This window comes from Lepus europaeus, chromosome 4, assembly GCF_033115175.1.
Source record: "Lepus europaeus isolate LE1 chromosome 4, mLepTim1.pri, whole genome shotgun sequence".
Lineage (NCBI taxonomy): Eukaryota > Metazoa > Chordata > Mammalia > Lagomorpha > Leporidae > Lepus > Lepus europaeus.
Window position 1 is genome coordinate 134,059,747 of NC_084830.1, and position 24,123 is coordinate 134,083,869.

Here is a 24,123-nt window from a genome sequence, read left to right on the forward strand (position 1 = left end):
GCCTTTTGGCATGTGGGTAGAGCTATTCACTTGACTTCACCTGAGAGGGGATCTAGAAAGACCACTGGGCCTTTGTGAAAGCTGTGATGTTAAGATTTTTTTCTATTTACTCTTGAGTTTGTTAAATTTTCCCACAGGAAATTGAGTGTCTGACTTAACAGATCTGAATGCAAGAAGTTTTCTAGGACTGAGAACAAATATCTAGTGTGCTTTCACTTGTCCCCCTATTCTTACTGTGATGTTCATACCCTTTTTTTTTTTTTTTTTTAAGATTTTATTTATCTGAAATGCAGAGTTAGAGAAACAGAGAGAAACAACTTCCATCTACTGGCTCATTCCCAAAATGTCTACAATAGCTGGAGCCACGCTGATTTGAAGCCAGGAGCTTCTTTTGGATCTCCCTTGTAGGGCAGGGACCCAAGCACTTCAGCCATCTTCCACTGCTTTCCCAGGCGCATCAGCAGGGAGCTGGACTGGAAGTGGACCAGCTTGAACTCTAACCAACATCCATATGGGATTCCAGTGCCGCAGTTGGAGGCTTAACCTACTGTGCCACAGCAATGGGCCAGAATCCCTTGATTATGTTCTCTGCTTGAGATTCTTTGACCCTTTCCAGAGGATAAATCTTTAGTGTTATGCTAGCATAGGGGGAGCACCTGCCCGTTTGCAAGTTGTTGGATTAGAGTATCTGCGTTTCTAATCTCTTCTTTAAACCACTACAGTTGGTTCTCTTTCCAGCCTTGCTGTACTTCCTCTTTTAGAGCTTTCTATTTCTGTTTTACTTTTTTTTCAAAGGTTTATTTATTTTATTTGAAAGGCATAGTTACAGAGAGGCAGAGGAAGAAAGAGAGAGAGGTCTTCCATCTGCTGCTTCATTCCGCAGATGGCTGAAATGGCTGGAGCTGCACTGATCGGAAGCCAGGAGCCAGGCTCTTCCTCTGGGTCTCCCACGTGGGTGCAGGGGCCCAAGGTTTTAGGCCGTCTTCCACTGCTTTCCCAGGTCATAGTAGAGAGCTGGATTGGAAATGGAGCAGCCAGGACTTGAACTGGCGCCCATATGGGATGCTGGTACTGCAGGCAGCTGCTTTACCCACTAAGCCAAAATGCCAGCACCCAGAGCTATCTTTTTTCTTTTTTCTTTCTTTCTTTCTTTCTTTTTTTTTTTTTTAACAGTCAGACAGTGAGAGAGAGAGAGAGACAGAGAGAAAAGTCTTCCTTTTTTCGTTGGTTCACCCCAAAATGGCTGCAGCTGACGCACTACCCCGATCTGAAACCAGGAGCCAGGTGCTTCCTCCTGGTCTTTCATGCGGGTGCAGGGCTCAAGCACTTGGGCCATCCTCCGCTGCCTTCGCGGGCCACAGCAGAGAGCTGGACTGGAAAGGAGCAACTGGGACAGAATCTGGCACCCAAACCAGGACTAGAACCCAGGGTGCCGGTGCCACAGCCGGAGGATTAGCCAAATGAGCCGTAGCACCGGCCTCCCCAGAGCTATCTTAATGCCACTAATTCCTGACTCTTCTTGGGGTTCTATAACGCAAACTGGATTGTATTCACGTAGCTTTTTATTTCTGCAAAAACAGTGCTCACTCATCCTCCTTTTTGGTTTTCTGTTTTTTGTTTTGTTTTTATTTATTTGAAAGAGTTACACAGAGTGAGGAGAGGCAGAGAGAGAGAGAGAGAGAGAGAGAGAGAGAGAGGTCTTTCATCCGCTGGTTCACTCCCCAGTTTGCCGCAACAGCTGGAGAAGTGCTTATCTGGAGCCAGGAGCTTCTTCCAGGTCTCCCACGCGGGGGCAAGGGCCAAGGACTTGGCCCATCTTCTGTTTTCCCAGGCCATAGCAGAGAACTGAATTGAAAGAGGAGCAGCTGGGACTCGAACTGATGCCCATATGGGATGCTGGTGGCACAGGCTGGGGCTTTAACCCACTGTGCCACAGCGCTGACCCCTGCTTTTTGGTTTTCAAAATTTGATACTTCACCTTCTCCCATTTTTGTCCTTGTAGGTTCATATTATTTAGAAAAACAAAACCGTTTTAGTCATTTTATTGGAATTTTAAGAGGGAGTTAAATGTGTATTTTTAGCTCACTGTTCAAACCAAAAAATTACAGCTATTTAAGTTCTTCAGTATGAAGAACTGTTAAAAACACAGAGCAGTGAATCATTTTACAAAAAATACTATATTTTATTTCAAAGAATTATCCTTGCTTAAAATATTTGTGACTAATACAGTACAGATATAAGTATTTTTATTTTGTGAAAAATAATGGTCAGTTTTCTAGTAGGAATTTTTCATGTTACTTAGTCTTTAATAGCTAGATCTTTCATGTTTAATTTTTGTAAGACATATTTATTCATTTGAAAGTCAGAGTTACACAGAGAAAGAAGGAGAGGCAGAGAGAGAGAGAAGGTCTTCCATCTGGTGGCTCACTCTCCCAATTTGCTGCAACAGCTGGAGCTGTGCTGATCTGGAGCCAGGAGCTTCCTCTGGGTTTTCCACACGGGTGCAGGGGCCCAAGGACTTGGGCCATCTTTCTCTGCTTTCCCAGGTCACAGCTGAGAGCTGTATCAGAAGTGGCGCAGCCGGATCTCTAACTGGTACCCATGTGGGATGCCGGCACTGCAGGTGGCAGCTTTACCTGCTACGCCACAGCGCCGGCCCCATCATGTTCAATTTTTGAGTATATTTAAAGCAGTGGTTCTGTGCACTTAATTTGCTATTTTCTGTGGTTTTTTTTTTTTTTTTTTTAATAACAGAGATAAAAAGCTACCTTAGGAAACCTAACCTACAAACCATAGAATGAGACTATTAGGCAGCTTTCACTTTTCACTGAAAGGAATAATTGTAGCTAGAGAAAGTGATCCATTTGCCAAACATGCATGTGTTTTCATAAGCGGTGTTTTATAGAAGGAATGGTAGATAAATTTGACTCTTAGAAGAGGGAAGACAATGAAAATGTAGAGTTGTGTGGCATAGCATTTTTTTAAAGTAATTTGTATCCTTGAGGAATGGAGATTAATTTGACAGTTATCTTATGTATTTTTATTTATTTTCATTTAGGGAGATGCATTTATTTACATGGAACCAGAGAAACAAGTGATGTCCAGGTCTTCAGATGAATGTGTTGTGGCTCTGTGTGACCAATGGTTAGTGTCTCCTATACCCAAAAAATTCCATCAGCCACTTTGCTCATTTCTAACTTAAAAAGAAAATAAATTTATCTTCTCCCAGGTACTTGGATTATGGAGAAGTGAACTGGAAAAAGCAGACATCACAGTGTTTGAAAAACATGGAAACGTAAGATAGGAGACAGAGATGAGGGAAGGGAGAGGAGATGGGAAATATGGAGTATTATCAAGGTGAAGAGAGGCCAATGATCCTTTGCTTTCTTCTAGATTCTGTGAGGAGACCAGGAGGAATTTTGAAGCTACCTTAGGTTGGCTACAAGAACATGCCTGCTCCAGAACTTACGGTTTAGGTATGAAAGTGTGAGGATTTTTTGTTTGTTTTATTTGGATGATTGCCAAATATACAGCACATAGTCATTTCTACTTATCTCTCCTTTCTGCTAGTGTTTGCTGAATTGGTTTGGTTAGCAGGGTGGGGAACTAGGATGTACTTCCCCACCAATCACCTGATGTCGTAAATAACTCCTCTCCAGCCCACATAGCATTTATGGTGTGGCTTTCATAGAAAGACTTCAAAGTTTTTACTATTTTTTTTTAAAGATTTATTTATTTATTTTAAAGATAGAGTTACAGAGAGGCAGAGAGAGAGAGGTCTTCCATCCACTCTTTCACTCCCCAGATGGTCGCAACAGCTGGAGCTGCGCCGGTCTGAAGCCAGGAGCCAGGAACTTCTTCCAGGTCTCCCATGTGGGTTCAGGGCCCTAAGGACCTGGGCCATGTTCTACTGCTTTCCTAAGCCATAGCAGAGAGTAGAATCAGAAGTGGAGCACCTGGGACTCAAACCGGTGCCCATATGAGATGCTGGCACTGCAGGTGGCGACTTTACCTGCTGCTCCACAGTGCCATCCCTTACCATTTTGTTTCTACCATTTTTTTAATTTATTCAAGTAGATTTTAAATAGCGTTAAAAGTATCATAGCCCTCTTCTAAAAAAATGTAGGTTCCATAGATAGTCTCTTAGAGTCTGTGTGTGTTAATTTTCTAATTTTTACTTTACAGGCACTCGCCTGCCTTGGGACGAGCAGTGGCTGATTGAATCGCTCTCTGATTCCACCATCTACATGGCGTTTTACACAGTTGCACACCTGTTGCAGGATGGTAACTTGCGTGGACAGGCAGAGTCTCCACTAGGCATCAGGTTGGTTAACAGATAAGGAGAAGGAACATAATTTGTTAGCAAGAGTTGCAGCCTTTTATTTACATGTAGAAAACTTCCTTTTTTCTTCTTTAATTTTCCTAAGACTTCCTTTAGCAGAATTTTGTTAAGATGGTCTTACTTCTTTACTATTGAAATGAGGAAGATGAATAAGTAGTTCCTCTCCTTTTATTCTTGCCTGCTACAGTAACTACAATAAGAGATTCCTGAAGTGGGCATTTGGTTCAGTGCTTTTTTTTTTTTTTTTTTTTTTTTTAAATACTTATTTCAGTCAGAGTTACACAGAGAGAAAAGAAGAGGCAGAGAGAGAGAGAGAGAAGTCTTCCATCCGCTGGTTCATTCCCCAGTCAACTGCAACAGCCGGAGCTGTACCGATCCAAAGCCAGGAGCCAGGAGCTTCCTCTGGGTCTTCCACGCGGATGCACGGGCCCAAGGACTTGGGCCATCCTCTACTGTTGTCCCAGGCCACAGCAGAGAGCTGGATAAAAAGTGGAGCAGCTGGGACTTGAACCAGCGCCCACATGGAATGTAGGCACTGCAGGCAGCAGCCTCACCTGCCAAGCCACAGGGCCGGCCCCTGGTGCAGTGTTTAAGGTGCAACTTGGGACACCCATCTCGCATATGGGAGTGCTTGTGTTTGAGTCCCAGCTCCACTTCTGATATCAGCTTTCTGCTAATTCACACCTGTGAGGCGGCAGATGATGGCTCAGTTAGTTTGGTGCTGCCACCCTTGTGGAAGACCCAGATTGAGTTCTCAGCTCCTGACTTTAGCCTGACTCAGCCTTGGCTCTTGTGGCCACTGGGAGAGTGAAACAACAGATGGGAGATCTGTCTCTGTCTCTTTCTCTCTGACTTCCAAATACATTTTAAAACATAAAAATTAAAGAAGAAAAAGATTCCTAATTCATGTTGAGATTAAAATATTGACCCTTTCAATATATATTATATATTTATATATATGTATTATATATGTGTGTGTGTGTGTGTGTGTATATATATGGCTTGTTTGTTTTATTTTTTATACAGACCGCAACAGATGACTAAGGAAGTTTGGGATTATATTTTCTTCAAGGATGCTCCATTTCCTAAGACACAGATTCCAAAGGAAAAATTGGACCAGTTGAAGCAGGAATTTGAGTTCTGGTATCCTGTAGATCTTCGAGTCTCTGGCAAGGATCTTGTTCCAAATCATCTTTCATATTACCTTTATAATCATGTGGCTATGTGGCCAGAACAAAGGTAAATGCAAAAAAAATAGATGTGGACTAGATTTACTGATTTATTTTTTTTTTGGACAGGCAGAGTGGATAGTGAGAGAGAGACACAGAGAGAAAGGTCTTCCTTTTTGCCGTTGGTTCACCCTCCAATGGCCGCTGTGGCCGGCGCATCGTGCTGATCCGAAGCTAGGAGCCAGGTGCTTCTCCTGGTCTCCCATGTGGGTGCAGGGCCCAAGGACTTGGGCCATCCTCCACTGCCTTCCCGGGCCATAGCAGAGAGCTGGCCTGGAAGAGGGGCAACTGGGATAGAATCCGGCGCCCCAACCGGGACTAGAACGCAGTGTGCCGGCCTCGCAAGGCGGAGGATTAGCCTGTTAAGCTACGGCGCCGGCCTACGATTTACTGATTTTTAACAAAGATGTCTTACAGCTCCTAATATCTAAGAAATTATTATGGAAGATATAGATAGGTTTGCCAGTTACATTTTCTTTTTTCCTGTTAAGTGTATACTAAAGCAGTAGCATCCTTCCTCCTATCTGTTATATCCAGAAATCCTCATACCTGTTTTTGGCCACCAGTGCACATCTGTTTCAAGTATGCTGGTCATCTGCTTGTAATCCATTTGACCCATTTGATGCAAAATTAAAGACAATTTAAGATAGGTCCTGGGAAGTTAGAAGTGGAGGGAATCTTTTCTTAAGAGTGGGGAGCCCCAAGATTCCAGCAGAACTTGATAGCAATGTGGGACTAACAAAGGCTTTTTAAATACCATTTGTGTGCTCCAGAAGAATCCTTTCTTTTTGCCTAACCAGATGTGCTTTCACTTTTCCCTCAGGTTCCTCAGCTGGGGAAATAAATTCCCTCAGTCTCCTTAAATTTTATTTTATAAAATCTAATTTCCTATGACTTTTTGTATTTAGAGTAAGATTATATTTTGTTCTAAAGAAGAAAAACATTTTGAAGTAGAGGAATGAAATCAAGTATGTCTCTAACTCTGCCTTTAAAAACAGATTTTCAATTTAAAAAAAGAGACATATAGATGGCTTGAAAATTCAAAGATAAAAAGTTAACAGTGAATTTTCAGTTTCCCCCATACCACTCTATTTCCCAAAGCTCATCATTGGTATTTGTTTCTTATACTTCCTTCTGGAAAAGTTGTTTATGCACATATCAGCATCAGAGATCTGTATTTTTTAATTTATATGAAAATGCCTTATTGTATACGCTGTTCTGTCTCATAAGAATTTGTTTTAAGTTCTTTTTATTTAATTTCTTTTATATCTGTCAATATCCTGCCTATATTTTAGTTATATTTTTATATGCCTGTATCATAGTTTATATAGCTGGTCCCTTGGTGGCTTTGTTTCCTGTTTTAAAAGGACTGTAGTAAATAATCCTTATACAATTTTTTAAATAAACTTGTGAAATTGTTAACACTTAAAAGTTTAAGCCTTAGCCATATCTTTATTTTTATTTTCTGTCTTTAAATACTTACTTATGAAGTGACAAATGGCCCGCAGCTGTGAGAGCAAATGGACATCTCCTCCTCAATTCTGAGAAGGTAAGACTCACTCCTGGCCGACGCCGTGGCTCACTAGGCTAATTCTCCTCCTGTGGCGCTGGCACTCCGGGTTCTAGCCTCGGTTGGGATGCCGGATTCTGTCCCGGTTGCTCCTCTTCCAGGCCAGCTCTCTGCTGTGGCCTGGGAAGGCAGTGGAGGATGGCCCAAGTGCTTGGGCCCTGCACCCGCATGGGAGACCAGGAGGAAGCACCTGGCTCCTGGCTTTGGATCGGCACAGCGTGCTGGCCGTAGTGGCCATTTGGGGGGTGAACCAACAGAAGGAAGACCTTTCTCTCTGTCTCTCTTTCTCACTAACTCTGCCTTTCAAAAAAAAAGAAAAAAGACTTACTCCTTCTTAAGAATGTAAAATTTTTTTAAAGATTTTATTTATTTGCTTGAGAAGTAGAGAGGGGGAGAGTTAAAGGGAAAGGTCTTCCTTTCATTGGTTTAGTCTCCAAAGACACAATGGCGGGAGCTGAGCCAACCCAAAGCCAGGAGCCACGAGCTTCTTGTGGGTCTCCCACACAGGTGCAGGGGCCCAAGAACTTGGGTCATCTTCCACAGCTTTCCCGGGCCACAAATAGAGAGCCGGATCAAAAGACAAGCAGTTAGGACATGGGTTAGGTGCTCATGTGGGATGCTGGCATCTCAGGCAGAGGTTTAGCCTACTCTGCCATATTGCTGACCTCCCCCCCTTTTAAATTAATTAACTAATTTATTTGAAAGGCAGTGTTACAGAGAGAGTGAGAGAGTAGTTCTTCCATCTGCTGGTTCACTTCCAAGTGGCTGGGCCAGGCTGAGGATTTAGGAGCATTATCTGGGTCTCCTGTGTAAGTGCAGGGGTCCAAGCACTTGGGCCATCTTCTATTGCTTTCCCAGGCACATTAGGAGTTGGATTGGAAGTAGAACAGCTGGAATTTGAACCAGTGCCCATGTGGTATGCCAGCATCGCAGACAGTTGCTTAACCCACTACATCACAACACAGTCCCCCAAGAAGGTGCAGAATTGTGCAGAAGTTTTTTCAGGTTTAGAAAGTTGCACTTAGGGGTCCAAAGTTGCACCGTGGTGTAGTGGGTAAAGCTACTGGTTCGTGTCCCAGCTGCTCCATTTCCCATCTAGCTCCCTGCTAATGTTCCTGGGAAAGTAGCAAAGGATGGCCCAAGTGCTTGGGCCCCTACCTGTACCCAGGTAAGAGACCCAAAAGAAGCTTATGGCTTTTGTCGGCCCCAGCACTGGGCCATTGCCCTGATCTGGGGAGCGAACCAGCAGATTTAAGATGTCTGTCTCTGTCTCTCTCTCTGTGTAACTCTGCCTTTCAAATAAATAAGTCTTCAAAAAAAAGGTTTTTTTTTTTAAAGTAAAAAAAAGGAAGTTGTACCTTTTGTTCTTTTAATAAATAAAATTAATCAGGAAGTTAAAAAGCCTTATATCTGAAACGTTTAAGACTACCAGCATGAACTAATTTTTTTTCTAAAATTGAACAAGTTGGGACTGATGCTGTGGCACAGCAAGTTAAGAGACTTTCAATGACAGCTTTCCCTGTGGGCAGTGGTTGAATTCCTGACATTCCTCTTCCAATGCAGCTTCCTGCTAATGGCCTGGGAAAGCTGTGGATGATGGCCCAAGTGCTTGGGCACCTGATACCCAGGTGGGAGACCCAGATGGAGTTCCTATCTTTGGCCGGGGGCCATTTGGTTAGTGAACTAGTGGATGAAAGAAAGATCTCTCTCTGCTTTCCCTCATCTCTCTGTAAATCAAATCAATCAGTAAATCTCAAAAAAAAAGAAAAAATAGAACAAGTGGAGCAGACAGTATTAATAGAAGTGGGATACTGAGTGACAAAAAATTGACACAAATTGTGATTGGTGTATAAAAGGAGAGCGAGAGAGACAATAGGGATAGGAAGTATAAAGATCTTAACATTGTGACCCGAGAGCTTTCTTCCTATGTTGAGAAAATTGTTTGGTGCTTTTTGTTTTTATACTATGATTGGCCCCTGAATTAGTAGAATAATAGAATTTGGGAGTTTGTAGGAATTTTTTAATGCTTCTTCCAGTATAATAGAGTTCTCTTTATATCATTTATATTACCGCTACTGTTATTACCGCTAGGATGTGATTCTTTTCCAATTTCATTAATCAGTATCCTCAATCATATGGTAGAAATTTGACAGAGCCTTTGTTTGCCCTTACAAAACCTTTGTGCAAATTAGGGCAGGGCACCCCTCAATTTAAAAAAATGTCTTATTTATTTTGCATTAAAAATTTTAATAGATTGAACGTATTACAACTCATGAATTTTGTTGTAAGCAGTGGAATATTATTGGTAAAAGAGTATCAAGGTTTTTTTTTTTTTTAAGGTTTATTTATTTATTTATTTGAAAGGCAATGTTAAGAGACAAGGAGAGACAGAGAGAGTTGATCTTTTATCCATTGATTCCCTCCTCAGTTGGCCACAATAGCCAGGGCTGAGCCAGGCTGAGCCAGGAGCCTGAAACTCCTCTGGGTCTCCTACTTGGGAGCAGGGGTTCAAGGACTTGGGCCATCTTCTGCTGCTTTCCCAGGTGCATTAGAAGTAGAACAGCCAGGACACCAACTGGCACCCATATGGGATGCTGTTGTTGGAGGCAGCAGCTTAACCCACTGTGTCACAGTGCCTGCCCCAGTTTTTTAAGGATGTGTGGTATTTATATCAGAATAGCTATGAATTTAGACAAACACCGGATTATAGGAATTGCAATATGAAACATCAGATTCAGCCAGTCCCCTAATAGTAAAAGGAAATAGAAAGATGTATTTAATAATATCTGGGGGTGGGCATTTGGCACAGCAGTGAAGGCACTGCTTGGGATGCCCACATCCAAAGTCAGAATGCCTGAGTTTGAGTCCTGGCTTCACTTCCAATTCCAACTTTCTGCTAATGAGCATCCTGGTGGGTAGCAGGTGGCCCAAGTACTTGGGTCTCTGCCACCCATGTAGAAGACTTGGATTGACTTCCTGGCCCCTGGCTTCAGCCTGGCCCAGTCGCAGTTATTGCAGACCTTTGGAGAGTGAGCCAGCTGATGGAAGAGCTTTTCTCTCTCTCTGCCTTTCAACAAAAATAAAAATAAATAACCAAAAAGAATATCTGTACATAAGACTTGAAAACAGCTGTTTAGAGGCATTGGCTATTTTGTGGATTTTGTTAGTTCAACTTTTGATTATTAAATTCATTTCTTTATAAGTCAGAATAGAACAATTATATATTAATCCTGTTATAACATTTTCTTTGGGCCATCTGAACATTGCTGTACTCTACTGGTTCTATTAGAATGAGACACTATTTCCATGTAGTAGAATGATAGAATAATCTTGGTCTTTGGCATCAGCAGAGTAACATAAAGATTGCTAGACTGTGAATGGCGCTTGAGGTGTGCTGCACTAAGGCAGAGCACAACTGAACAGTCAGTTCTTGTGAATGTTGATTCCAGGAGGGTTCCTAAAATCCCATGTCTAGGCCAGTCCCTGCTGAGCTAGTCCTTTCCATATTTGAATGACTAATTGTTGTACAGCTCTCCCTTATGTAACCAGCTGAGGTGTTGCAGAGTTTCAGTGGAATCACTCCACATGTTTAGTCTAGTTACCTGGGAGAATATAGGATAATGGAAGTCACAGTGGGCTGAGTGGCAGACTGGAGATCCTGTCCTAGTTTTGTCACTGATTAGTTGAATACTTCAAACAAGTCATTTTAGGGCTCATATTTTCACATTTCCAATTTCTTTTTGTTTGTTTTTATTTAGTTAGGTTGATTTGGATTTGTTTATATGTGTTCTTATCAATGCCTGATTACTGACTTTGTGTTTTAGATGTCAAAATCCACAGGCAATTTCCTCACTTTAATGCAAGCTGTTGACAAATTTTCAGCGGATGGTGAGTACGTTTTCTTTCTTTTTTTTTTCTTTTAAGATTTATTCATTTGAGGGGCTGGCACCGTGGCTCAGTAGGTTAATCCTCTGCCTGTGGTGCCGGCATCCCATATGTGTGCCGGTTCGAGTCCTGGCTGCTCCACTTCCAATCCAGCTCTCTGCTATGGCTTGGGAAAGCAGTAGAAGATGGCCCAAGTGCTTGGACCCCTGCACCCACACGGGAAATCTGGAGGAAGCACCTGGCTCCTGGCTTTGGATTGGCGCAGCTCCGCCAGTTGCAGCCATCTAGGGAATGAACCAGCGGAAGGAAGACCTTTCTGTCTCTCCCTCTCACTGTCTGTAGCTTTAGCTCTCAAATAAATAAATAAAATCTTTAAAATAAAGATTTATTTATTTGAAAGTCAAAATTAGGGAGGAGAGAGAGAGAGAGGGAGAGAGAATGAATCTTCCATTTGCTGATTGATTCCCCAGATGGCTGCAATGACCAAGTCTGGGCCAGGCTGAAGTCGGGAGCTAGGAGCTTTATCTGGGTCTCCTACATGAGTGCAGGGCCCCAAGCATTTGGACCATCTTCTGCTGCTTTCCCAGGCACATTAGGAGGGAGCTGGATTGGAAGTGGAGCAGCTGGGATTCGAACTGGCACCCATATGGGATTCTGGCACTGCAGATGGCGGTCCAACCTGCTATGCCACAGTGCCAGCCCCAGGTATGCATTTTTGTTACTACTGTTGCATAAAGTCTGATTCTTCTCACATGACAAAAGACAAGTTAAAATTGGTGCTTTAATTTTTTTTCCTTTTGCTTTAACAAAGATTAAAAATATTTAGGATGTCTTTGTGAATAAGCAGTATATATTGAAATTAAAATATAAGAATTGCTGACATGATCTGTTCACAGATTTGGGCTGTGGCTCCTTCTTTCAAATTGTTAGAAGTCTTCTTCTAATTGCTTAGATTCAAGACGAGTTTTAAAAAACTGTTGATTCTATAGGAAGCTTTTCCAAGATCTTTCCTCTGTATTTGGTATTCCCACAGACATTGATTTTCAGGAAAAAAATTTTGCTTGCCCTCAGTACTGTTGCATTTCATTATCTGTCTCTGAGAGCTCACTGTCAGAAAAAGAAGTTATAGATAAAGAGGGAATACTAGAATGAACTCTGTGATATTAGATTGAAATTGATGATATCAGTATAAGTTTATGTAATTCATATGCAGGTACACAGATATGAAAATCAGTGTAAATAAGCAAATGTAGATGTGTATGTGTACATACATGTATTTCCTTAGTTCTGTCTGCTGAGAGCACCTGGGAGCAATGACATCCCAGTAGCAGTGAAGCACTGGCATTCAGATCTTGGTTTCTGAATATCATTTTTCTATAAAAGGAATTAGGGCTCCAAAGACAAGTGATTGATTTGAAGGTAGGGGTAGGGAAAAATACAAGATGAATGTGGAATGTTTGTGTTACAAGAAAATAAAGAAGTGCTTAAAGAATGATGAGGGCATATTGAAAGAACACAGGAGCCAGCTTGAAGAAGCTCTCAGTGGTGTAAGCTAGAACAGTTAAAGCAACAAAGTAAATAATGATAGTATTGGATTATAGCCCTATGAATGAAAGAAGTATCCATGAGATTTATTCTGATATATAAATAATTAAATAAATATGGGAAGTGGGAGTATTTTTTTCCAGGTCTAGTTAATAACTAGAAAAATAAAATGAAATAAAAAAATCACTATTAAATGGATACCATAGTAATAATTGTTAGAGGCAAGAAGGATCCATCAATATTTGCTAAAATCTATGGGCAGAAGTTTCTGAACAAATAGACTGTTTGTATGCTTCCAGAGTGCTTGTATCTTCCAAGATATTTAGTAATTACAAAGGGAAAAATACCTTTGCTTATAATATAAATTAAAAATGTTATCTCAAAATATATTAAGTTAGAAAGGTATAGGAGAGACAGTATTGAGATGGGAGAACAAAAGTGATGATAATACCATTGGTCAGAAGGAAATCATTTATAACTGAGGTGTTATACAGAACGGTTGATCTGTGCTATTCAAGATTTCAAAGTTATGAGAAACAAGAAATGACTAATAACTCACAGACCAGAGAAAAAAGAGGATAAATGATGCCTGAACACAAAGTGATATTGTGGGCAAACAAAGGATATTATTGGAAAACTGGTAAAATTTGAATAAGCTTGGTAGTTTAATTAATAGCAGTGGACCAGTCTTAACTTTGTTGGTTTCAACAAATATATCATTATTTAAAAGTTATATGGGTGAGTGGTATATGGAAATGGAAACTCTTTGTGAGTTTTCTGTAAATCTAACATTTTAATGATATTTTATTTAAAAACAGAAACAAAGGAAAATAGTAACTTTATGGTAGATACTTGAGAGCACCTTAACCAGTGTTCAGGTTAGTATTCTAGTGGTGTCATATCAATATCATGTACTTTTCTCATGTGATGAACTGAGGATGCAACTCTTCTGGTATTCTTACCAAAGCTTCATAACCTCTATCTCATAAAGAGCAAACATCCAGCAAAACTAAATTGGGAACAAATCTATTAAATAACTGATTGTAAGCAACTAGTATTCTTTGAGAAACTCTGATAGATTTGAAGAGACCAAGGGGACACAGCAATTAAATGCAATATGGGATTCTTGATTGGAGCCTAGAATACAACGTTTTATTAGCAAAAATTCTGGAAAATTTGTGTAAGGTCTATAGTTTGGTTACTTGTGTTGTGAACTTTATGATTAAAAAGGTTGTTAAAATTAGGGAAACTAAGTGAATGGTATTCATTCTCTGTACTGTTTTATTGTTTTTCTTTAAGTATAAAATTATTTTTAAAAACTAAGCATGTGTTTATCTTCTTAGGTATTTTAAAAGATATATAGTGCATATGTAAATTAATATTGCATGTGCTTATATTCCTGCTTTAAGTCAACAGAGAACAGCACAATATATATATATACTATTCTGAAGCTTTTTTTCACCCAATAATTCATAGTTGAGATCATTGCATAATGGTGCATAATGTTTCCTCAATTTTTCCAGCAATATAGTATTCCATTATAACTTATTATAGCTGATAGATACTTAGGTTCTTTTCTAACATTTTCACATGGAAGATTTTGGTGGCTCTAAGAGGTAAGAATCAAGAAAATAAAGTTTTATTAGTGGAAAAACTTGGAAGAACCTAGTTTTAGGACTAGGAAATTAAATATACATTAGTACACATAAGGCACTGGAGTGTGTTCTCATGCATTAAAATATCATAATATTTTGCCACTTCTAAATGACTGAGATGTTGATAGGGAAACTACAAAGAAATATGTATCTAGCTACAGTTTATATTTTTCTTCCTCTTCCTCATTAAAGATCACTCTATCTCATTAATTAAGCATGCCTGAGAAAAAATTCATGTTGATACTAAGTGTATGCAAATCTATACAGAAGGTTCAAGTATTTTGAAAATGGTTAGGGTTCCTACTTTTGGTGACTTTTTTATTTTGGCTGTTGACTGGGGACAACCCCTTAAAATATTTGTTGTTTCTTAATTTCTGTGTAAGCTTTGCAGTAGACCCATTGGGACTCAGTAATAGTTATCTTTAAATCATTGGTTGGTTGATTCCTTCCTCCCTCCTTCCCTCCCTGCCTCATTCTCTTTCTCTCTAAGATTGTTACAAGAGAGTGTGGGAGAGACAGAAGAGATCTTCCTTTTCTTGTTTCACTCTCCACATGACTGCAACAGCCAGGCCTGGGGCAGGCTGAAGCCAAGAGCTTCTTGGTCTCCCAAGTGGCAAGATAGCAGGTGCTCTAGCACTTGGGCCATCTTCTGCTGCTTTTCCAGATACATTAGTAGGGAGATGGATTGGAAGTGGAGTAACTGAGACTCAAACTGGCAGCATCGAGATGGGATGCTTGTGTCAAAGGTGGTGGCTTAACTCATTGAGACACAACACCCACCCCCTTTCTTTCAGGAATGCGCTTGGCACTGGCTGATGCTGGTGACACTGTTGAAGATGCGAATTTTGTGGAAGCCATGGCAGATGCAGGTATTCTCCGTCTGTACACCTGGGTGGAATGGGTGAAAGAAATGGTTGCCAACTGGGACAGCCTAAGAAGTGGTCCTGCCAGCTCTTTCAATGATAGAGTTTTTGCCAGGTAAACTGTGAACCCCAGCCACCTTGTACTTTTGAGTTATATAGTCCTGGTGCATTTTTAAGTTTTCTTTTTCTAAAATTGATTAGATGATAATAGCTACTGTTTACTGGAGGCTCACATACTGCAGACAATGAGCAAAGTTTTTTGCATCCATTCTCCAACTTTACCCTCAAAGCAACCTTATCTGTTTTGTAGATAAAGAAACTAAGGTTTAGAAAAATTATTTCATTAAATGCCTCAAAGCTATTCATTGCAGACTTGACATAGGAACTTGCTTCTGTCTGTCTCTAAAATCTGGTCTCCCAGCTATTTTACTATGCTGTCTTGTGTTAGAGTAGTACAGGGTGGTTAAAGGAAAAATAAAAGGAGAAATGTATTTTTTTGTGTATTTTTATTTTTTTTTTTGACAGGCAGAGTGGACAGTTAGAGAGAGAGACAGAGAGAAAGGTCTTCCTTTGCCGTTGGTTCACCCTCCAATGGCCGCCGCGGCCTGTGCACCGCTCTGATCCAAAGGCAGGAGCCAGGTGCTTCTCCTGGTCTCCCATGGGGTGCAGGGCCCAAGCACTTGGGCCATCCTCCACTGCCTTCCCAGGCCACAGCAGAGAGCTGGCCTGGAAGAGGGGCAACCGGGATAGAATCCGGCACCCCGACCAGGACTAGAACCCGGTGTGCCGGCGCCGCAAGGTGGAGGATTAGCCTGTTGAGCCGCGGCGCCGGCTTGTTTTTATATTGATTTTGGTCTTCATAGCAAAGTTTGTATCAAGGATTTTTAAACGTGCCTTGTTAATGTTGGTATCAGCAGTATCCCTGAATAGTGTCAGCTGACGATATTAAGGGTGGATAGACAACAGAGAGACCGCAGTCAGTTTAAGGAACACAAAAACAGTTTTGTGAAGAGCAGGTTTAAATGATTCAGACATTGTGTTCATTAGTCATATGCAGCAGCATTTTATACCTACATATATTATTGCCTTTAAGCTCAATAACCTTTTTTTCCTATTCAATAGTGAAATGAATGCAGGAATTATAAAAACAGATCAAAACTATGAAAAGATGATGTTTAAAGAAGCTTTGAAAACAGGGTTTTTTGAGTTTCAGGTAGGTTATTTTTGGTAGCTACAAAACATGTCAATGTGAATATGATGTATTTTCTTCCTTTTTTTCCTGTTATATAACATAATTGCATATCTGAAGTAAAGGCTATATAAAAGGTTGCCAAGAAATTTTTAAAATCTTCAATGAGTCTTGATTTTAAACTAACTTTTTGAGTTTTTTTTTTATGGAATTCGTATTTTTAAAAATTCCTTTTCTCTTTTAAATTGTGTTCATTTAATATAAAGACTTCTAGTTGAGGTGTGAGTATTAATAAGGATAATAAATAAAAGAATCAGTCATATTTTCCAGGAAAACATTGATAAAAATGTAAGTTGATAAAAATGAAAGATTTCATTAATTGCCACTGTTTGAATGGAAATGTTTTCTAAAGCTTTCCACAAGGTGTCAGTGTTTCCTCAAGTGTGGCATTTAAGTGCTTCAAGTAAAAAAATGTAGCTTCACTCAGTTTTGTAAAACATCACATTGAGATTTATGTAACTTGATTTTTAGAGCTGTGGTTAAATAAGGATAAGTGCTGAGCATGGCAGTGTGTTGTATTTATAGCCTTTTTGATATTTAATATCTTTCCTATAAGCTGCTCAGAGCATTCACCCTTACTTGGTCCACAGTTAAAATTGTTCAACTTTTTGTTTCAGCTACAAAATATCTTTTTAAAAAATATTTTCTTGATGGTTACTGATATAAAACTTCAATATCCATTAACGAAGATTGATGTGCTCTTATTTGTAAATATTTTTAAAAAATAAAGTAACAAATAAGTTTATAAATAAATTCCATAATAGCTCATTATGGAATTTTAAAGGCTAAAAACTTAAAAATTCATTAAGAAATGAAAAATCTTTATTTTAAAGAAGTGAGGTGAGAGAAATGACAAATGATTTCAAATTTTGTAGGCTGCAAAAGATAAGTATCGTGAATTAGCCATAGAAGGGATGCACAGAGAACTCGTGTTCCGGTTTATTGAAGTTCAAACACTCCTCCTGGCTCCATTCTGTCCACATTTATGTGAACACGTCTGGACACTCCTAGGAAAGGTACCTTTATGTATTTAAAATGTTGTGAATGGTTTTAATTTTGGCCTCATTAAGCAAGGGTTGTAATAATTTTGTTACTTAAAAGGCTGAAAATGAGTATTCAGGAAGAAAGCCAGATTTGTCATAATTATTACAGTGGTTCAAGCCTAAACCAGAGCCACTCTTGTTTGGACAGTTACATTATATATGTGTCTTTATTTATAAGGATACAAAGTATATATTTTAATTTTTTAAATATTTATTTATTTATTTGAAAATCAGAGTTACACAGAGAGAGAGGAGAGGCAGAGAAAGACAGAGATCTTCCATCCGATGGTTCACTCCCCAATTGGCTGCAACAGCCAGAGCTGTGCCGATCTGAAGCCAGGAGCTGTGCCCATCCAAAGGCAGGAGTCAGGAGCTTCTTCCGGGTCTCCCATGTGGGTGCAGAGACCCAAGGACTTGGGCCATCTTCTATTGCTTTGCCAGGCCACAGTAGAGAGCTGGATCTGAAGTGAAGCAACCGGGATTAGAACTGGAGCCCATATGGGATGCCGGCGCTTTTCCATAGCACCGGCCACCCAAAGTATATATTTTAAAAGCTGTGATTACTTGCATAATGTTTGTCACTAAATTCTCAGCTAGAAAATATTTCAATATTTATGAATATGCTCAAATACACATTTGAATACATCTATAATACTGTTCTGGCTGCTAAAAATGGTAAAAATATTGAGATATAGACAACTGTTAGGAGCTGCTTATAAACAAAGATTGAAGTGTATATTTGCATAAATATTTTTTTTTATATAAAACTTTTGGGCTGCATATTCAAGGATATTATATTAGCATTCTTATAGTGAAGATAAGTTCAGTTGTTTCTCTCAGGCTTGTTCATAAATCAATTGGCTGGTTTAATAACTCCTTTTCAGCCCTATTCCCCAGGCTCTTTTTTATTTTTTAGTGCATGAACGATGCAAAAATGTGTTCATGATCTATATACTGAATAGCCCTACTCTCAATACTAGATGTATTAACAAGATAAAAACTGAGAATATGCATAATTTATGTAATAATGATTAAGTTTAGGCAGATTAGCATTACATAATTTTCTTTGAAAGTGAGCATATGTGTGTGGGTATTAATACCCTTGTACAAATGGATGCTAATTAAGAATGTAGAGTCAGACTTCACAGCTTGGATTCTAGGGAACATTAGATCAGGGCTGTGGAAGTGTGTTATGTGTAGTCAGTCAGGTTTGAACTTGGGCGTGCAGTTACAGATGGTAGCCTTGGTATGAAACCGTATTTAAGAACCAAGGAACGGTTGTGTTGTGTGATCTCACTGAACCTGTTTTCCTTTCTGTTTTCTTTAAAGCCTGACTCAATTATGAATGCTTCATGGCCTGTGGCTGGTCCTGTGGATGAAGCCTTGGTGCGTTCCTCCCAGTACCTCATGGAAGTAGCACATGACCTTAGGCTGCGACTCAAGAACTATATGATGCCTGCTAAAGGGAAGGTGAAGTTTTGTTTTTTTGAGTGTTCCTTAAGTTATTTAACAGTAATGAAGATTGAGAAGCCTTTAATTAAAATGTATAGCACCATGTTCACTGCTAATACGATTATGTAATATGCATATTTTTTAATACTAATAGCAGAGGTACTGTGTTTCTCATTTTTGCTTTACACGGAAGCCCTGAAGTGTTTTTTCCATTTCTCCCACCACGTAGAGGACTGACAAGCAGCCACCTCAGAAACCATCACATTGCACCATCTATGTGACCAAGAGCTATCCGCCCTGGCAGCACACCACCCTGTTGGTTCTGCGAAACCACTTTGAGGTGATGCACTTGCTAGACTATCCCATGCTGTGCAGTGCTTATGTTGGTTTTGTTAGGATGTTGGTGGTGTCTGTGGGAGGGAAGACTGGTAGCTCTATTGAGTTCCCTGTAGGCAGGGGGAATCCTTTGTTGGACAGGTAGTTCTAAAATGGATGCCAAGGAAAAATTGCTGGTTTCTCATCATTTTTGAAACCTTTATACAAAAATATTCTGGATCTAGTCTATTGTTAAAAAGTATGGAGTAGTTTCATATGTGTGGTTAGTTTTGAAGCAAAAGGACAGGGTTTGCTTCTTGAATTTGTGGCTTGTGCAATGGGATTCATGAAGCCTTAACCTTACTATGGTTGAAGTAAATGTAAGCTTGTTCTTGAGTCTGTCTGTCTTTCTTTCTTTCTTTCTTTTTTTTTTTTTGCCAGGCAGAGTTAGACAGTGAGAGAGAAGAGACAGAGAGTTATAGACAGTGAGAGATAGACAGAGAATAAGGTCCTCCTTCTGTTGGTTCACTCCCCTAATGGCCGCTATGGCCAGTGCTATGCTGATCTGAAGCCAGGAGCCGGGTACTTCTTTCTGGTCTCCCATGCGGGTGCAGGGACCCAAGCACTGGGCCATCCTCTGCTGCCCTCCCAGGCGACAGCAGAGAGCTGGACTGGAAGAGGAGCAAGCGGGACTAGTACCTGTCACCCCAACCGGGACTAGAATCCGGGGTGCCGGTGCCACAGGCAGAGGATTAGCTAAGTGAGCCACAGCGCCGGCCCCTTGAGTATTTCTTAAGAAAATAATACTCAGTTTGTTAATTACCTATATAAATGTAGATCTCAAAGATGTTTTTGGCTCTGACAGATAAATAGCTATTAAAAATGATACGATACCTCTATTTATAGGAAACTCAATTTTTAAGCTTAGTTCAAGTTTCACTGAAGAAAAAATTTCAGTTTCAGCTACTTTCCACAATGTGGGTATAAAATGTGATAAGTCATTTTATCTTTTTTGCCCAGGTTATTAGAACTGATATTGGTAGTTCTAGACCATTAATGTGTACTCTAAGAGAGTGCGTGAGTGAGAGACAGACAAAATAAAGCTTAGGGGAAAAGTCAGTAACAGATGCAAAATCCTTAACTTTGATTTTTCAAATCTTTCTTGGAATTTTGCCTCAGTAGTTTTCATAGTTATCTAAGAAATATTCAAGCTTTTGTAAAACATGAAGGGAAGAGATGAGCAAGTATTTTTTTTTTACCCTTGTGAATCTTTTTATCACAAATTCCCCTACTTTTGGTCCTGAATAACAGAAATAAACGTTAGTCTTTAGAATCTGCTTGCAGATTTTGAATTATGCTTAGTAGAAGATAGAAGGTACTGTAGTAAGTAGAGAAATGAAACTTTGCTTCAGTGGGTTACATATTTATAGCAGCAATTTCATGGAGGCATTAGAAAAACCAAATTTATAATGGAATGTCTGAGGTATTCCCTTCTATGTTGTTGGAAGTTAGCTTTCTACTTAGTATTCACTTGTGAGATACCATTTTTTTAAAAAGATTTATTTATTTATTTAAATGCAAGAGTTACAGAGAAGCATAGGCAAAGAGAGAGAGAGAGAAAGGTCTTCTGTCAACTGGTTCACTCCCCAGATAGCTGCAATGTCTGGAACTGGACCCATGTGAAGCCAGGAGAAAGGAGCTTCTTCTGGCTCTTTCAGGCAGTTGCAGGGGCCCAAAGACTTGGGTCATCCTCCACTGCTTTTCCAGGGCATAGCAGAGAGCTGGATGGGAAGTGGAGCAGCTGGGACTTAAACCAGTGTCCCTATGGGATGCCGGCACTGCAGGCGGCAGCTTTACCCGCTACGCCACAGCACCGGCCTCAGAGATGTTATTATATCTTTTAAAAATAACATCATTTTTGATGTTACCAGATTCCTTTAAAAATTTTGTTTTCACACCCAAAAAATAAAAGAATGTTAATTTATAATCAAAAGTGTCCTCGTGTTGAATATAGCACCTTTATGGTGATGTTAAAAGGAGTGTTAATCTTTACTTTTTTTCATGTGTTTTGGAGGAACATGTTGACAAGTGGAGGAAATATTTTTCCCACATACTTTAGTAATGGTTAAAATTGAAAGTAAATACACTATTTGAAATCTTCCTGTGTGTTAATTTTTATGTAGATTGATTCTCAACCCTTGGCTTTGATGCTGTGATTTTACAATAGGAAGAAACTAAATCACCTTAAACTCTATGAAAACTCTTTGCTTTATGCCTCACTCCATTGAAGGGACTGTTTATTTTTATAAAAATGAATTTAAGTTCAGTCAGCATATTTGGGAATATATGCATATTAACAGTATATTATTGGCATTTATTTTTGAATAGATAGAAATTATACAATTTTTAACGTCGTTAACTAGGTTTTTTTCCCCCCACAATGGTAGCAGTTTCTAAGGAGGAGTGTTCAAAAGCAAACGTTTATAAAGTATGATAGTTGTATAGTTTTTCATTTTGGTATAGCTAATGAAATCTCTTCAGAAGTTTGAAGACAAAGATCTTTGTAAGACCTGTGTTAGTTTTTTCCCAGAGAAGATGTAGTGTGGATCTTGGAGATGCTACTATTGTAAGGAAAGCCTAATTATTCAATATATTGTACTCACTTTTCTCCTTTAAATTAAAAACCGTGTTTCCTCTGAGTTCAGAAGAAATAGGAGACCCCCTCAGCATTGTTCATCCTAATTTCATTTCCCTCTGATAGTGAGAGGCTGCATGCTCCTCTGCTGTTTTCTGACAGACTGGTAGAGGCCACCATTGTTTTCCTGGCAGACTTCCTACTGGTGCATCTATTATCTGGCATTATTTTAAAAATATTTTTGACTGTGTTCCTCTCTGCCCTTCCCCCCTTTTAGGCTAACAATGGAAAATTGCCTGATAACAAAGTGATAGCTAGTGAACTAGGCAGTTTGCCAGAATTGAAGAAGTACATGAAGAAAGTGATGCCTTTTGTTGCTATGATTAAGGTAAGTCGTGGACCTGGTGCAGCTCTGCCTCTGCGAATAATGGTAGATGAGACGGTAAAGGGCAGGGGTAAGGCCTTGGGCATAGTCTTCTCCCAGAAATCTGTTAAAACAGCATTTTTCCATCAGTGCTTGTGAGAAATGAGTTGTCAGAGTTGGGTTTACCTGTGGAATTGCTGAGTATGTGAAAATAGGTATCGTGGAAGAAGAATTGGTTTAGAATTGCTGTTCTAAATTATTCTCTTCAGGTTCTACCTTCCTTTCCAATTTGAGGAGAAAGCATATTCTTTTGGCTTATATTAGTGTATGTTACTAGATCTTATTCCTTGAGCCAAGATTTTAAATTTGTATAGGTTTAGCTTAACAGAATAAATATTGTTTATAGTGCTTAGATCAGGTTTTCTAAACAAGGACTCTGCTGATATTTTGGGCTAGGTAGTTTCTGTGTTGTGAAGAATTAACTTTTGGATCTCATTTAAATTTGAAGAAACAGAATCTGAGATTGTGAACAGTGTTTTTTTTTTTTTTTTTCCAAGACATTGTATTTATTTGAAAGAGTTACAGAGAGAGGTAGAGCCAGAGAGCTAAAGAGAGGTCTTCCATTCCACTGGTTCACTCTCCAAATGACTGAACAGCCAGGGCTGCGCTGATCCAAAGCCAGGAGCCAGGAGCTTCCACCAGGCGTTCCACACAGGTGCAGGGGCTCAAGGAGTTGGGCCATCTTCTACTGTCTTCCCAGACTATAGCAGAGTTGGGTGGGAAGAGGAGCAGTGGGAACTAGAACTGGTGCCCTTATGGGATGCCGATGATGCAGGCTGGGGCTTTAATCCACTGCGCCACTGCGCTGGCCCCACAGTGTATGTTTTTAAAATAGTATTGATGACTTAGAAGGCAAGTTAAAAGTGTTGTAAACTTTGAAAATGATTATTGAATTTGGGAAAAAGAATGTGGGTTTCTAGGACTTTTTCCTAGGCAAAGAAACAAACTTAACATGGTTTCTTAGTTTCTTTGCTGTTGGTATTAGATAATACCACAGAAGGAGTAATTTATAAGCAATGTAAGTTTGTTTGGCCCATGGTTCTGGAGTACAGGAAGTCCAAGAGCACGGTGCTGATAAGTCACACAAAAAGGAGTAGGTCGAACTCATCCTTCTATTAGGAGCCCACTGCTGCTATAACCTGCTCAGTCACAGGGGTAAAGGCGGCTGTGCCTTCACGATCTAATCCCACAGAGATCCTGCTTCTGGACACTGTTAGAATAGCAATTATTTTCACCATGAGTTGTGAAGGGGGCAAATATTTAAAGCATAGGAGAAGGTAAACTACGCTAGTGAAAAGCAAGAATAATGTTAGGTCACTTTGATAAGTGTAACATGTTTGAGACAGTCTAGCTATATCTGTGCTTATGAACTTGGGTCTGTACGGTTACTTTTTGAGCAAGAAATATTTAATGTTTAAGAAAATTGGGCCGGCGCCATGGCTCACTAGCCTAATTCTCCGCCTGTGGCGCCGGCACCCCGGGTTCTAGTCCCGGTTAGGGCGCTGGGTACTAGTCCTGCTTGCTCCCCTTCCAATCCAGCTCTCTGCTGTTGCCCAGGAGGGCAGTGGAGGATGGCCCAGGTGCTTGGGTCCCAGCAGCCGCATGGGAGACCGGGAGGAAGCACCTGGCTCCTGGCTTTGGACTGGCGTAGTGCCGGCCGTGGCGGCCATTAGGGGAGTGAACCAATGGAAGGAAGACCTTTCTCTCTGTCTCTCTCTCACTGTCTATAACTCTCTTTCTGTGTCTTCTTTCTCACTATCTTAACTCTGCCTGTCAAAAAAAAAAAAAAAAAAAAAAGGAAAAAAAGAAAATTAAGGCGCCGACATTGTGGCATATTGGGTTAAGCTGCTGCCTGCAACATTGGCATCCCACATGGGTGCCAGTTTCAGTTCTGGCTGCTCTACTTTTGATCAAGT

General features: G+C 40.0%; 1 protein-coding gene across 1 annotated transcript in view; it reads left to right on the top strand.

Annotated features, from left to right (window-relative positions):
• Positions 1 to 24,123, top strand: part of LARS1 (leucyl-tRNA synthetase 1) — a 76,538-nt gene that overhangs the window by 40,604 nt on the left and 11,811 nt on the right. The window contains exons 16-28 of the mRNA XM_062188909.1: positions 3,059 to 3,144; positions 3,230 to 3,295; positions 3,394 to 3,476; positions 4,186 to 4,324; positions 5,369 to 5,581; positions 7,063 to 7,120; positions 10,966 to 11,029; positions 15,021 to 15,204; positions 16,212 to 16,302; positions 17,214 to 17,354; positions 18,711 to 18,851; positions 19,063 to 19,173; positions 22,061 to 22,171. Coding sequence (XP_062044893.1) covers positions 3,059 to 3,144; positions 3,230 to 3,295; positions 3,394 to 3,476; positions 4,186 to 4,324; positions 5,369 to 5,581; positions 7,063 to 7,120; positions 10,966 to 11,029; positions 15,021 to 15,204; positions 16,212 to 16,302; positions 17,214 to 17,354; positions 18,711 to 18,851; positions 19,063 to 19,173; positions 22,061 to 22,171 — 1,488 coding nt within the window. The remainder of the gene's footprint in view (positions 1 to 3,058; positions 3,145 to 3,229; positions 3,296 to 3,393; positions 3,477 to 4,185; positions 4,325 to 5,368; positions 5,582 to 7,062; positions 7,121 to 10,965; positions 11,030 to 15,020; positions 15,205 to 16,211; positions 16,303 to 17,213; positions 17,355 to 18,710; positions 18,852 to 19,062; positions 19,174 to 22,060; positions 22,172 to 24,123) is intronic.